General features: G+C 36.4%; 1 protein-coding gene across 5 annotated transcripts in view; it reads left to right on the forward strand.

Annotated features, from left to right (window-relative positions):
* SRPK2 (SRSF protein kinase 2) overlaps nt 1–15,439 on the forward strand; it is a 125,500-nt gene that overhangs the window by 79,673 nt on the left and 30,388 nt on the right. For all 5 annotated transcript variants that reach the window (XM_077783638.2, XM_077783640.2, XM_077783639.2 and 2 more), the window contains 4 exons: nt 4,289–4,437; nt 10,220–10,328; nt 10,879–10,966; nt 11,202–11,289. In XM_077783638.2, the coding sequence (XP_077639764.1) occupies nt 4,289–4,437; nt 10,220–10,328; nt 10,879–10,966; nt 11,202–11,289 (434 nt within the window). The remainder of the gene's footprint in view (nt 1–4,288; nt 4,438–10,219; nt 10,329–10,878; nt 10,967–11,201; nt 11,290–15,439) is intronic.

Below are 15,439 nucleotides of genomic sequence, written 5' to 3' on the forward strand. Positions count from 1 at the left end.
GATGGAGTGACTGCATGAGGACACACCCAAGGTGCACCTGCATTCCCTCTGGGGAGGAGTGCAGAGCTGTGCCCCAGGGTGCTGAATACTGTTCCACATCCCAGGCTGCTGGGCCTCACAAAGGCAGTCCTGGGCTAGCCATCAGTCAGCTTTTCCTCCATGAGTTGTTTTGAGCCCTGTTTGAACTTAAATAACTTCTTGTATCCATGATATCCAAGGGAAAAAAGGTCACCTTAGTTCTTAGCATCATTGCATGAGTCTTTTTTTTTGAGTTTTCAGTCAACTTGGCTCAGTTTGTGTGGGATGAGGCAGCGGACAGCCATTTCCCATTTGCCTTCTCTGTATCTCTCAAGATTTTCTAGCACTCTGATGTCTTGTTTTCTTGGCTGAAAATCTCTAGTATGTTCAGATGCTTCCCATATGGAAGGCATTTTGTGATTTTCATCACTCTCACTGCTCTTGTTTTACCTTTTCAATTACAGAAGAATAGCAAATGACCCCACAACATCAACAAGAAAAAAAATGGATGGAATTTTCTGGATTTCTCATAGTATAATATTCTCAGCATTCTAAGGTTTGAGTGTTAAGGAGATTGCTTTTACTGTTGTCTGTTACCCAGTGGGAGCATGGAGCAACATGTTCACGAGGGAGAACAGTAAAATTAAGTTGTCAGAAATGTTATGTTTCATAACAGTGGGCAGTTGATTTTTTTGCAAGATTTCATGCAGGGTTTTGACGCATTTTGCTTCAAGATCACTGTAGAGGAGAAATACTTCAACTTTTCTTTTGTATTTTACTAAGTATTCCCTCTAAGAACAGTTTAAAAATAGGATTTAATTGTATTTTGATTGGACTTTGCTGTAAATTAATTTTTGTCCAATCAAAAGGCAGTAATTAAAAGACAAAAAATGCCGGCTAATGTTTGCTAATTGTTTTTAGTGTTTCTTTCAATACAGTTATAAGGTTTGTCATTGTAGCTTGTGGAAGTGGTCAGTTCTCTGCATACCTGCTGACAGAATACTGAGAGTCTAGAAATGGTGTGTCATCTTCTTCTGTTAATTAAGTGTTTATGCTTGGATGGTGGTGAGCAATCTAATAGTGGTCGACCACAGAGTACCAAGTGATTACTACAGAAAAAAAAAAAAAAACCAGGTTTAATATTTATCTCCGCATGCATGTGTTACCTCATGCATATCATTACACCATTTTAGGTATAAGAAAGACTAATAACTTGAAATAATGGTTGTTGAGTAGCTTTTTATGTTGTAATAGTATTTGACAATTATATTTCTGAAAAGGAAACTGAGATTACGGATGTGTTTGTGACTCACAGGTTTCTAAATGGTTGGACTTTTTGGTGCCAACAATGTTTTAAAGTCTACTCAAACGAAAAAATAATTAACATTTAGCAGACTGTAGTAGAAAAAAATGAAATCTAAGCTGAATAAACTGTATATTCATGCTCTAAATTGTAAATTAAGATGTTGTTGAAGCATTCATCATAGCTTATCTTTGCAGTTCAATAAAAGGCCACTAAGAAATAGCAAAACTGGAGTTCTTTCATTGATGTCCTTCCTAACACTGTGAAGCTATGGGTTGGCATAAGATCAGGATTGGGGATGCCAGGATGAGTTACTTAGCCTGTAGGCAGAATTTAAGTCATCAAGTAAAATGTTGAAGACTTGATCTTTACATATATCCTAGAAAAGTAAAAGTGAAAAAAACCAAAGAACTATAAGAATCTCTTGCTAAGAATTCTAAACTAGAGGAAAAAATTACTATAATGCAGAATTAGCAGTCAGACTGATATAACTCAGCTTGTTTCTTTCCTTCCCTCATCTTTCTGTACTAATATTTGATTGCCCCAAAAGATGCAAGGAAAGCTAAATGGGCAAACCCAAGATATTCCTCATTTAAAGCAGTGTTTTGTTATTTGCTGACAAAAATCATAACTCCAGAAGGAAATAAAGTAATATCTTCCTTCCTTCCTGGTGTCCTCAAAGGACAGTAAAAAAACACTCTGAATATAAAAATCAACTGGGATTGAATACAGGAAAAATAACCCCTTTGAAACCAAAATCAAATACAGTAGCTTGAGAGAGACTCAGAAGAACCCTGTTTTCTTAACCTACTTCAATGAATTTTTGAACTTACACAAAACTGCATTTCCCCTACCCTACCTTTTTTCTGTAGTTGTACCATTTCATGTGACCAAAATAGTAACGTGGACACCAGTGGTCAGAACAAAGTAAGATGATGGTATCATCCAAAATAAGGAGTCCAGGCACTGATGGATGTGCCTCTGTTCCTGGCACCCTGCTTGCAGACATAGGGATGAAGTACAGAGATGGATGAAGTACAGGCTGTTTCACTCTGCATTCTTCTTTTTGCTTGTAGAGTCATTTAGGCTGGAAAAGACTTTCAGGGCCATCAAGTCCAACCATTAGTTTTTTATTTTTAAGTGTTCCTAGTTCTTGATCTGTGTATCCAAAATGGTCCTGTGCCCAGCAGATGAAGTTTCAGGGTTTGTAATGTAGCTCCTTTTGTGATGGTTTGTTTGGTTTAAGCTTTCAGATCAGATGTAGGAGCTGTCACTGTCACTGGGAGCTGGCTGGCACCATGAGACCAGGCTGGTTCATGAAACCAGGAGGGTCAGTAATCCGGTTTGTAGTAGGTCAGAGAAAGTGCTGAACTTTCCATTTGCAGTTTACTTTCCTCTCAGTGTACCAGATAAAGACATCTGTTGGGAGCCAAAAATGAAAGAGGGAAGCAAACAACCAACATAATTTTAAATAGGAACATCTGCAAATGTATTTATTTTGTATCTTACAAATGGATTTCTTCTTTCTCTTCTGTCTAGTTGCATGTGGTTAAGAATGATGTAAATTCATTTACTTCATTAGATTTCCCATCATAACTTAAATCATTGATAAATTAGTTCAAAGTACCCCTTTTAAAATCTGACCATTTATTGACTGAAGAATTTTACTATCTGAATGGGGTAGCAGGCAGATGAATTTAGTATGCAATGCAGCTTGCAGTCATGTCCTTTTAAGCAAAGGTATAATAGCAGCTGCTCTGCAGGTGGTGAGTGTTGCCAGTGGCATTTGTTTCTGACCAACCGTGTTCTCTTTGACACCAAATGGTCTGTCTGTCTGTCTTGAACAATTGCAGTGTATTAAAAAGAAAAGGAATTATGAGGAAGATGACTTAGCAGTGGGATAAACATAAATACAGTTTTTACTCGTGATGAAGGAAGTATTTGGATCTTAATTCTAGCTGCTGAAACATCAACCAATTTTTTTCATTACATGAAGAACAAAATACTGTTAATGCAGTGTTTTTTAGATGTGGTTAAAGTAGATGTAATTTATAGCAGCTTTTGATGGCGCAAATGCTTAAGTTACTTTGCAAATGTATTTGGAAAGTATATACTTTTCACTTGAAAGAGGCATGAATGCAAAAAAACAACAGCATCAACCTGTTTGGGGAAGGCTTTCTTAATTATATGACAGAGAGGTCTTATCCCTTCAACCCTGGACATCAGTCTGTTGAAAATACTCAGTTTTGAAATGTGAGTAATTTGTAGTAACCAAGTACAGCTTTCTTTGGAACAGGATATAAAGTATATTTTACTTAGGTTGTTTTTTTACAAAATAGGAGCTGCAAGACAAAAAAAGCCCATCTCTTGCCCAGTGGTGTCAAGACTCTGGTGATTTTGTTTTGTTTTTTAATTAATTAGTGTGTATTAAAGCATGTGATATGCCTTGGGATGAGCATTGTGGACTACCTAGGATGATGACGTTTTTTTCTCTTACTTTCTAATAGATGTTTTCAGTATTTTGTATATTGAAACAGCTTTCCATAGTGTTGGCAGATGAGAAGTGCATTAAGGGTTGTGTCTGTGTCTCTAGAAGATTGTTTCTTGCTGTGTATTAATTAATTAATTAAAAATTCATCCTTCAGCTAGCAGGAGCTTTTGAATAACTTGATAGTCTTTGCAAAAGTATTTCTTCTCAGTTTTGCTCAAGAAGATGAATCTAATGTCTAATTTGCTTGTCTGTATCTGATTATATACTTCATGTGTCTTTTGCAAGCTCTTTCACTGGAGACCTGCTCTTGGTTTGGCCAGGTTCCTCTCTGTGCACGCCTCCCCAGTGTCCCAAAGGGGATGTGAAAGGTGACAGCGAGATCGAGAGATGCTTCGGTGGTTTTTCATCCCCGCTGAAGGGCTGGGCACCCCGGTGAGGTGGCTCTTTACAAAGTGTTATCTCTGTCCCACTTCCAGGCCAGAGCCTCAGCAGAAAGCTCCCTCTGCACCCCCGCCTCCGCCGCCGCCCCCGCCGCCCCTGCCGGAGCCCGCCCCGCCTGAGCCCGAGGAGGAGATTTTGGGCTCCGACGATGAGGAGCAAGAGGATCCTGCAGATTACTGCAAAGGTGAGCGCAGTTCACCGTGGTGGTCACACCACTCTTAGTTCTGGTTCTTGAGGGATTTTTAAAGAGCTGATCTTTAATTATAGAATTAACTAATACAAGAATTAGGAACAGCTCTTCATTTCAGGTCCTGATACATAATTGTATTCAGCATTACTTTTTCACTTAGCCATAGCTTGTTTATACAGTTTTCAATAGAGCTACAAGTATAGCATCCCTGTATTCTTCCTGATGTCCCGATTAAAAGAATAGAGAATAAACTTCCCTTGACTCATGCGAGTTGTAAGAGAAACAGAAACATCCAAACCAAGACAAACAACTCTTCTTGTGCTCCAAATTGTTCTAAAATGCTTTGCCTTTAAGAGCATTACATAAATTTATTTTTTAAACTGTATTGTTTATTTTTCTTTTCTTCTCTCACTTGCACTAACCTAAGATGTTACATGCTTCTTTTCCACGTGGTGTCTTTCACAGCTCTCAGCATTGTCTGAGGCTCTCTGCATCTTCATTTTAACTCAATTTCCCTAATTTTTGTATTGGTTGTATTCAGGTTTTAAATACTGTTAAATGCATAAAGGCATGATTGCAGTACAACAGTGTCAATACTTAAATTTATTTTAATGTCACTGATAGAGTTGCAAGTCTGTTCCCATTAGGGTAGAATGTACAGTGTACTTACATGAAAAATGATAAATAACAGTTCTATCAACTCTGGGTTACCTATTGTAGTACATTTCAAGAATATTTACATTAGAATTTTCTCTCTTCAGATCAGTATTTTTGAATAGTCAAAAAGCACTCTATGCACACTGACTGTATCTGGTATTCTGTATTCCTCATACCAAGAAACACTTCCTGTGTCAAATGTGATAATGTCTTCTTAATCAGAAGTTTCTGTATAAGCCTGGAAATGTAAATGTACTATTTCAAAGACTCCCCTTCCTAGCCTGGAAAAGCGTTTTCTATTTACATATTTAACAATGGAAAGTGACTATTTCATCTTGGTGTAAAAGGTTTTATTAATATATTATATTTCAAATGTATAAGTGGCTTACAAATGTTAATAGTAAAAGCCAAAAAATAAACTCAAACTAGATGTTGAAATCTGCAGCAGGGAAGAGAAAAACATGTTATCAAACCATGCTCAAGTATTTTGGTTTGTTTTTTTATTATTTGTGTTAACACACATTTGTTCTGTAAGATAACTCTTTTGGCATCTTTAACATGTTCCATCAGTGAATAAGGGTTTGTTTAAACATCTGTGTACTCATAAACATCTGTATTTCCTTGAGATTAAGCATTTCAAAGCTCTGACTTTATTCTTTCCTGAAGTAAGGGCTGTATTTAATTTCAAACAATCCGTTGTTGTCTGTTTTCCAGTATCCCTTGCAAAATGTCACCATCTGCAGAAGCTAAATCACAAAACAAAAAAATAGTCTAAGTTGAGAACCTGTTTATGAGTTACCTGTTTAACTAGAGCAGGTCAGTAGTGAGATCTGTATACTTCTGAAATAAACTACATTACACTAAGAATACTTGTAGGCTTCCTGAAAAATTAAAGGGAACTTCTGTATGCATAAAAGTTCTTCTGAATTCTTCTGATCCTGAGGCTTTGAATTTTTTAAAGTACATTAAGGATGGTTCAAGCTTTGGTTCATTTGGGTGTCATGATCATTACTTGTTTCTATGAGAGCAGTGCTTTTGTTGCTTCAGTAGAGGATTTGCTTAGTTTCTGACCCTAATTTCCTGTAAGACTGAGCAGTGCATTTCCTTCTTTCAGTCTGCTGGTGTGGAACTGAAGGGAGGGTCTCCATAAGAATCTGAATTCCATGACCACTTTGGGATTTGTTTATATATTTTATATTCTGTGTAGGGAATAAGTAAGTTATGCATTTTCCATTTTTTGAGACATGTTATTAGTTTGAGTATCTTATTCTGTTTTGGGTAGCAAGTGGAAGATAAAGATATGGAAATTATAATTTATTACTGGAGTGTCTCTTTTATTCCTAATTTTGTCTTCAAAATGGCAGTCTTCCAGGATTTTTGACTGAGGCCCAGAGCACACTTCATCTCTTCTCAACCTCAGTCTGAAATTTTATAGGAGGGGAATTTTGATGATGAGTATATAATTATTTTTTTCAGGAAGTCAACATACGGCCTGTTAGCTGTACTTCCCGTTGAGCATTTTTGTTACTACTTTTATTTTTAAGGGTATGTTACTATGTGCTGGACTTGCATCTTGATCACATTACATGGTGATTAGTAAATAGTCATAGGAGTGTTTTTTAATGAGGAAATTGGATCAGTTTGTATTAACACCTGATGTGAAAGAGACTGACTAGCAGCCATCTGTGAAAAGCAGACTGACTTCCTTTCCCTGGGGGCTTCCTCTAGGGCCTGTTTGAATCTGTAACATTACTTCTGTTTGTGCTACTGAATTTGCATAAAATGCTTTGCAAATATTTATTTAAGGAATGGAAATATCAAATGTCCAACTGCATGATTTTTTGAGGGGTACTTTGTAAAGCTAGTTTTTCTTCTCTGAGAAGCCTTGAAACACTTGGTAATTTTTTTTTTTTTTTTTTTTTGTTGTGTCATGGATGTAATTGGAATTTTTTGCTTCTCTGATCATCTTCTCTGCCCCCTGGAGATGTCTCCCATTCATCTAGTTCACAAAGGGAATAATTCCCTATACAAACATAGAACCAGCCAGCTACAATTACCAATACATTCAGGAGACATTCAGGAATAATGACCTCATTTTTTCTGACCCTCCTTCTTGCATGCATGTAGCTAGCTAGCTGTCAGAGACTTTTTTTTCTGTGTATGCTGCAGTACAACAGGGTGGAGTTTTTTTGTGTTGCATTATTATTTATACACTCCATATTTTCAACTGCCAGTATTGTTTTTCCAAAAGCACATAATTTTTATCAGCTTGTTAATTTTGCATAGATGCTTTCTTGGTACTAATACTTAGAAATACTTTTAGTATCATGGAGAACTGAAATGGTTACATTCATCATAGGATGACACCAGCTTTTGAAATACACATAACTAAGTGGATTGTTTATCTGGTTGTCCTCAACCTGTAAATGCATATGTTGCTGATATGAATAATCAGAGAGTAGCATGTACAGGATTAGTAAAATATTATTTCCAAAACTGCTCCTGCTGTGACTTAGGACAGTGGAAAGTATCTTGTGAAATATATATATATATATATATACATACATACATACATACTAGTATGCTATATATGCTTCCACTGTTGGCATCTGTCACATTTGCTGGTGTATTGTTATAGTTAGTTATGACAGTGGTGTAGGGATCAAAACAACATGATTTTTACATATATGGTATTGTTATGCTACCTACACATGGAGTTTACTAAAATAACTCATCATGCCCCAGTTTATTAACTTTGGTGTCTTTGTCTGATTTCCTCTCTATGCTGTTTCCTCTTCTGTCTTTGATAGGAAGAAACTATCACAAGTTTTTGATTATTTTTGACCCTTTGAAGCACAAGTATGCCAAAAGTTATTTGTACAGTCAGACTTAAAGACTCTTGTTTGTCTAAACTATTCCTAGAAACATACTTTTATCTGTGATAGTGTATCTCTGTGGAAGTCTCATATAAATTTTGCAGGTCATCAGATTTGGTTCACTTCACAAATGCAAGCCTTTTCAGTAATGGAAAGGTAGAACTCCTGTGTGTTCTCTTAACTTTCCTCTTGTATCTATGACTTCCTCATCCTGCATAGAATTTTGTGGGAAAGTTACCAAGTAATTATATTTTCGTTTGTTTGTTTTAAATCAGTCAGTAGCTGTCTTAATGATTATATTTATCCAGATTGTTAAATATTTCCATCAGCTGTTACTAGAAGGATGCTTAAATAGACAAAATCAAATTTAGTTTTGTTTCTAATTTTTGTATCAGTACCAATTCATGTATTTGCATTTATTCAGCAAAATTTCTATAATAGGGAAGCTGCAATAGACTCAGGCTTCATACGTGGCTGATGCTGTTTCTGTTTGCAGATGGACAGTATAGTAGTCAGCCCTCACTCTCACTAAGTCCAGGTACCCCTTCTCTGCTGGAGAGCAAATCCAGTCAGGTGTTCCAGAAGTGATCTGGGTTTTGATTTGGAAATAAGGAGTTCCTGTCTGGCAGTGTGGGCATCCTTACTGAGGGTGGCACAGCTCAGCAGTGGCAGTGAAAGTCTCGTTTTACTGTGCTGGGTGAGTTGTCCTGGCAGCTTTCATGAGCATCTCCTTCAAGTGATAAGAGGGCTGGGAAGGTCTTCCCCAAGGGAAGGGTCAGCTTTTGGGTGAAGCTGGGTGTGCTGTTTGCTAAGCCTGCAGTTACACCTTAGCACACATACATCAAAGCTGTGTGTTTCAGAGTTTGTTAGTCACACCAGCATCTAGCACAGTACATCATTTAAGCTTTATCCTTCTCCTGAGTATGTAATAGTTAAAATTCTGTAGCACAATTGTGTTAAATTTATTAATCTGCTCTGGCAGCATATGAGAGTTCATAAAAGAGCTGTTGAACTTCTGTTAAGGCAGAAGATGTTATTAGCAAAAAAAGAATATAAATATATCCAGATTTGACATCACTGTTCCCACAGATAAAAGGAGATAAGAGTGAAGTCCCTGTTTTAAATTCAAGAAATTAAGTTATAAATTCACATTGTTGTCTTAACCAGTTCTAACAAGATTTTCAAGGGATTCAAAACAGATCCAGAAACTTTGAGAAAGTAGTTGGAGGCTTTCCTAATTCCAAATGGATTAGTCAATAATTGAGGATCCTGCCAAAGGACAGTTGGACAGGACATTGTGAAGGACCAGAGAGAGAGAAAGAAGTGGCTCCTTGAAAGCTGCTCTGAGTCTGCTGCTGATGTCTTGGAGGGTTGAGTGGTGCAGCTTTTTTGTTTGTTTGCAATTTAGGCAAAATTATGGCTGTTATTGTTGGTGTATTAAGGTTTGAATAAAAATCTTATGTGTTCATTTTCTTCCCTGCGTTTAACTAATAGTGTCTCCCAAAATATAAAGGATATAAAAGGCTTCATTACACCTCCTAGAAACCTGAGCTCCAGCTTGCTCTGTCCTGTTGGCCTTTCTGCCTAGTGACATTGTGGAGAACCTGTGTAGTGGTTTAAATTTGGACTGCAGACTTTAGTAATGAAAAAGCCATTCAGACAAAGCCCAGAGCTGCCTGTTTTTTCTTCTTCTTCCTCACTGTAAAACGCTCAGATGTCAGAAAAATGCATTGCTGCTGTGGATCAGGGGCCAAGTAGAAGAGCATCAATGAAGTCTGCATTGTTCTTAACATTTTCTCAGGAAGTATTTTATTGCTGCTTTTATTACTCGAAAGCAAATGGGAATTAAAACAATCTCTGCTGAGATTCTGCAATCATCCAAAATATGTTGACTGGAGAGGCTTCAAATATGATAAAGAAATAATGTAGATCTTTACTGTCTATGAAGTGGAAGATAAGCCCAAGGAAATAGAGAACAGATGGTTATATTACCATAAATAAAAGCCATAAGAGAGAAGGGTGAACAAACTCTACAGTAGTTACAGGACACGAGTTCTTTCCCTCCAGGCCAAGCAAGGCAGAATTTTTACCATTAGAGTTTTCTTTATATTTCCTATTTATAGTACAGGACAATTTGAAGTGGAAAATACATAACTAAAAGAGAATTACTTGAAAACCTGAGAATTCCTTTTTAATTTCCTAAATATTCTTTTTTCTACTTGTTTTTTTTTTTTTCATGAAAGGAGGCTATCATCCAGTGAAAATTGGTGATCTTTTCAATGGCCGGTATCATGTTATCAGAAAGTTAGGATGGGGACACTTCTCTACAGTCTGGCTATGCTGGGATATGCAGTAAGAAAACTGTTTCCTTATACTTAAACTTTATTCTTAATACATTTCTTTTATTTTGTTTGCAATAACTTCTATTTTATGTGTATGGTAAAGTTATGTAAATATTTACTGTCTTTTTGTGCAGAAAGATACTACAGTCTCATTTTGCTCTTGATTAACAGTGTAGTTTATAAAAGCTCTCAGAAATAAATGTAATTCTATTTTCTTTGACAAATTAGCTTTCCTATTGAATTTGCATGTTGTCTTGAGCATGCAAGAATAAGCTTATATTTTTTATTTCTTTTGTATCTTTAATTAAAAAATATAATTATGTTCATTAAATGATAACGTGCAAGCAGATTCCTCTTTTAGAGACATTAGCATTGAGACTAAAATATCAATAATTACGCTATTAACAGAGTGTTGTTAAAAGTTGTCGTTAAGTGTAATTTCAGCATTTTCTGTACCAATGCATTAGACTATGAAATATTCTAGTTGAAAATTCTCAACCTTCAGTGTATGTTTGTTTTCGCTCAGTGTACATGTTGAAAATGTTTCTCTTCTATTCAAGGGGAAAAAGGTTTGTTGCAATGAAAGTTGTAAAAAGTGCCCAGCATTATACGGAGACAGCCTTGGATGAAATAAAGTTGCTCAAATGTGTAAGTATCACTATTGCAATACAGTGTTCAATAACAATAATAGGAACAGTGAATTAAAAAAACACAGAGAATTGATATTAGACTCTTGTTTTTTGCATATTGTCCTCTAAACATCTTATTGTGAGTTAATATTTTCTGAAGCTCCAAAATACTTAAATTTGTGTGGAAATCTAAGTAATTAGTATTTCAAAGTGAACTTTTTCCTAAAATATCAGTGTTTGCATTCTTGGTTTAGGTTCGTGAAAGTGACCCTAATGATCCCAACAAGGATATGGTTGTACAGCTAATTGATGACTTCAAAATTTCTGGAATGAATGGAATTCGTATCCTTTTGAGAACATGGCATTCTCATTAAAGATATTATACTGAAATAAGTAAGCATTTAGTTCTGGATTTTTTTGTAGTTAACCTTATTTTAAATATACAAATTAGAAACACCAGAATGTATGTAGATGCCAAGAGAAGTGCAGTGTGTAAGGCACTCTGTGGAGTGAAAGTAACTTAGCTTTTCTAAACAGTGCAAAATTTAAAAAGAAGTCTTGTATATCCTTTCATAGTCTGGTAGAACTAGAACTATATTACTTTAAAAATGGAGTTTACTGGAAACATTGATAATAACTGAAGCTTACAAGTAATATTTTTTTGTTCTAGACTGGTAAAGAGAAATTGTTGGTGTCATGAAAAATCTGGTTTCTGTTTTCTTGTGAGAAGTGTGAGGCCAAGGAGATGCTTCTCTTGTTCATGTAATTATCTTTTGACCAGGTCTGACCTTGTTTTTGGCAAAGGTTGTAAAGCTATGTCTTTGAAAGCTTTCTTTACAAAAAGAAAAGAGGGGTGGTGGAAAAAAGAGAGAGATAAAGTGAAATACAGCTGCCTCATTTTCATGGTAAATTTTGAGTCTGTGAATATATTTAATTTTAGAGTTAAGCTAAACTGAGTTCTCCTTGCTAATTATATTAGGTATTTTAGCAGCATATTATATTACTGTGCTTTCATTTACTGTTACAGCTGGACTTATGTGTGTGCCTGTTGTGTTTTGGAGCCCAGTATCAAACCTCATTGTTCATGGGTCCTATTGCCAGAGAGACAGTTCCTGCTCTAGAGAGCCTAATTATACATTGATTTTGGTGATGTGCCTTCAACCTTCAGATTAAAGTACCTTTTACCAACTCCCATCTTCTAGGAGAGGAATGTAGAAGGTAACAGTCAGTAAATCTGAATGCTCACTAGAAAGCATCCTTCCAGACAGAAGTGTGCAAGCAGCTTTCATCCTGTTCATTTGTCTCTTGACATCAGTTATGGAGCCTTTGGGTATATGCTGAGTACAGGGTCAGGTGTTCTCAGTTACAGACTGCTGTCTAATCTCCTTTTCTTTTCCCCCATTTTTATTTGTTTTCATCTGACTGTAGTGCAGTTGAAGAATAATTATTTTTAGAAATAAAAAATTTTGATTTACTGTTATGTTGTAAAACACTAATATGAAATAAGGAGTACAGTTATGCATTTATAGCTATACATAGAAATAGCTCTTATGTCTTTATCAGAGCAATTTCCCAGTAATGTTCCTAAATTCTTGTTAAGATTCACATGTATTTAATTCACTGTATTAAAGGTAAGGGCTGTTTCTAGGTGTGAAGAGTAAATTTTGTTAGTGATAATATTTGGAAATCACATCCAAACTTAAATCTTTTTGCAGTGTAGCACTTACACTGAGAAAGCAAAAAGACACCATGTGCTAGTGAAAAATAAGGGGTCAGGTAGCTTTGTATTGGCAGATTAAAACTGGACAGCTGATGCTGATTTATTCTATTTCAGTTTTGCCTTCATGTTAAAAAATGGCAGCACAGAAATTTTTATGTAGAAGGCAGATGTTCCTGCCTTACTGAAATGTACATTTTCCAGAAAAGTACCAATATACAGGATGGATTGATACTGGACTCAAATTTAAATTGCATCTGGAAGTCTGTCAAAGTCCTGACTGCCAGCAAAAATATGATACCGAGTATCTTATGCATTGAATATTCCTGAGAACAGCTTGTGCATCCTGAGTTATTTGAGCAGTGGTTGGTTGCATTATTTCATCAGCTCCTTTTTAAGTTCTAGGGAAAATAATCTTTGGTGTAGGTTCTCTTAGGGTAGAGCAAGTAATTTGATTTTAGTGTTTTGGTGCTGTTTACTTTTTAAAATGTCATATTAGTGCTACATTAGTGTCACTGAGTTGCACAGGTTGAGAGAAATTAAGTAATTTGAGATCTTTTCCATGCTCTGCTGTTTCCAGCTTCCTTTGGGCAAGTCACGAAATATCTGTTGCTTGACTGTAAAATAAAACACCATATGCTTCATAGAGGCTTGATTATTGGTTATGGAATGCATTTAAAAGCTAAAACAAGACAGAAGAGAGTTGCATGAATCCTTTGGATGGCTAATACCACAAAATGTCATGGAGCTTCCAAACAGGGAAAATTGTCAAGAGCCATGTAGAACAGAGCTGGGACTGTGCAGAGCCATTGGTCTGCACTGTGTGACTGCAATTGTCATCTTTCTCCTAGGAGCTGGAGTAGGTGTTTACATATAGAGGAATTTTAATAATGTGTTATGCTGCACTAGGCTGATAATTTTTTACCTGCTTGTATATTTTGAAAATATTGCAATTATGACTTTTTCATGAAATATCAGAATTCATGATCTTGGACACCTTGGTGTTTTCAATGTGTGAATTATTATGTTTGTTTGCAGTGGACATTTATTAGAGCTGTAATAAATGTTCATTTCAGTGTAGTATTTTTTAAATAAATGATTCAGATAATCATATAATGGAACAAGTGTTTTGAGAGATAAATGGAAAAAATAAGGAAGGAAACATTCCCACACAATCAGACATTATAATGATTGTAATATATCTCCAAAGAATATAGAGTATTAATTAAATGTTATTATGCCTAAATGCTGCCAATCTAGAAACAACTGAGATGCATCCTAAAGTCTTCTGTGCTGGTACAAGAGCTTAACTAGCCTTTATCCTTTGTCATATTTCTAAATGCTTGAGTAATGTGTGTTTATAGATAGATAGTTACAGGTAGGATTTGAGTCAAGAAAGAACAGCTTTCAGTACTTAAACCTGTCAGCTGATTAATGATAGATTTATTCTCACTTTTGCTGCTGTGCTTAGTTTGCTCCTATGAGATATCTCCTGTGCTGCTTTGAAGAGAATTTCTCAGGAAGCCTCCTCCAAGAATGTCTCCTAGGTGGGCTTCAGAGTTTTTTTGCTGCAGGGATTTTTGGACCTTCCCACCAGTAAAGTTATTGGTTCTGTAGGAGGATCCTGGGACTTGCAAGGCTGGTTTCCTAGTAGTTTATGCAGACCTTTTCCCAATCTCTTTGTTCTGAACAGTCTGGCTTAAGGTTAATGTTTTTCAGATCAGGATAGTAAATCAGACAGCAGTCACATTTTTGCATACTTGCTCCCAACACTGAGCCTGCTCTGTATCTTCTCTCGATTCCAGGTGTCTCTCCAGTATGGAGTGTCCCTTGAGTTTGTCCAAGTCCTCCCTGCAGAATGTTGCAATCTCTTTTTTTCGAGTGGGCGTCACTTTCTGGTGACCTTCCCTCTTTGCGCCTGCCTCTGCCATTCCTCTTACATCTTCCTTCTTGCTCTCTCCTTGCCTCTCAGCTGTTTACTTCCCTACATCCCTTTCTCTTCTGGTTACTGGCAATGCTTAACATTTTTGTAAGTGCAAGGAATGTCAGCAATGTGCATTGGAGAGTGCAGCAGCAGCAGTCTGAAGGGCTGTGGGCGGGTGTCCTATATTTCATTTCTGAATGTTGCAGTGTCCTTTTTGCAATCTGTGTTGCTGTAGCTTTGCAACTTGACTGCGTGGGCTCAGTTAATAAGCCCTGCAGAGCTCATGCACTCTGCTCATCCTTTATGATGGCTGTGTGCTCTGCTAGTGACTTGTGTTCCTTGTGGGGTAAAGTAACGAAGACTGTTTCCTCTTCTGAAACGGAGTTCTGAGTACACCCAGTTGATATGAGTGGGAAATGACTACTCAGTGTCTCCTCTAACACGGGAATTGAGGAATGTGAAATGAGATTAACAGTTGGCAACAGTTATGTTACAGTTCTTCAGAGTGTGCTTTGACAAGTCTTGAGACGTTTTACTGTTGGCGTAACTTCAGTATAGAGGATGCAGATGTTAAAACTTGAGTTACCTTTATGCATATAGGTAGGTATTTGAGAAGAATGTGTGTGACAAACTGATAGACAAGGTAAGTCTCATTTTAACAAAAGACGGTGACTCTTAAGATCATTGCCAAGATTTTAGTTTAATAAAACTTAGAGAAGTTAGGTAAGATTTCTAACAGTCTAGAAGTGGTCATCTATATGAAAGGTCTAATTCATCAAGATTTTCCTGCAATATCCATCAATTAATTTTTGGTTATTTTTAGTACGTTGTTCTTTGTAAGGTTATAGTAT

The sequence above is a fragment of the Lonchura striata genome, chromosome 1A (genome assembly GCF_050655825.1).
Source record: "Lonchura striata isolate lonStrDom1 chromosome 1A, ASM5065582v1, whole genome shotgun sequence".
Taxonomy (NCBI): Eukaryota; Metazoa; Chordata; class Aves; order Passeriformes; family Estrildidae; genus Lonchura; species Lonchura striata.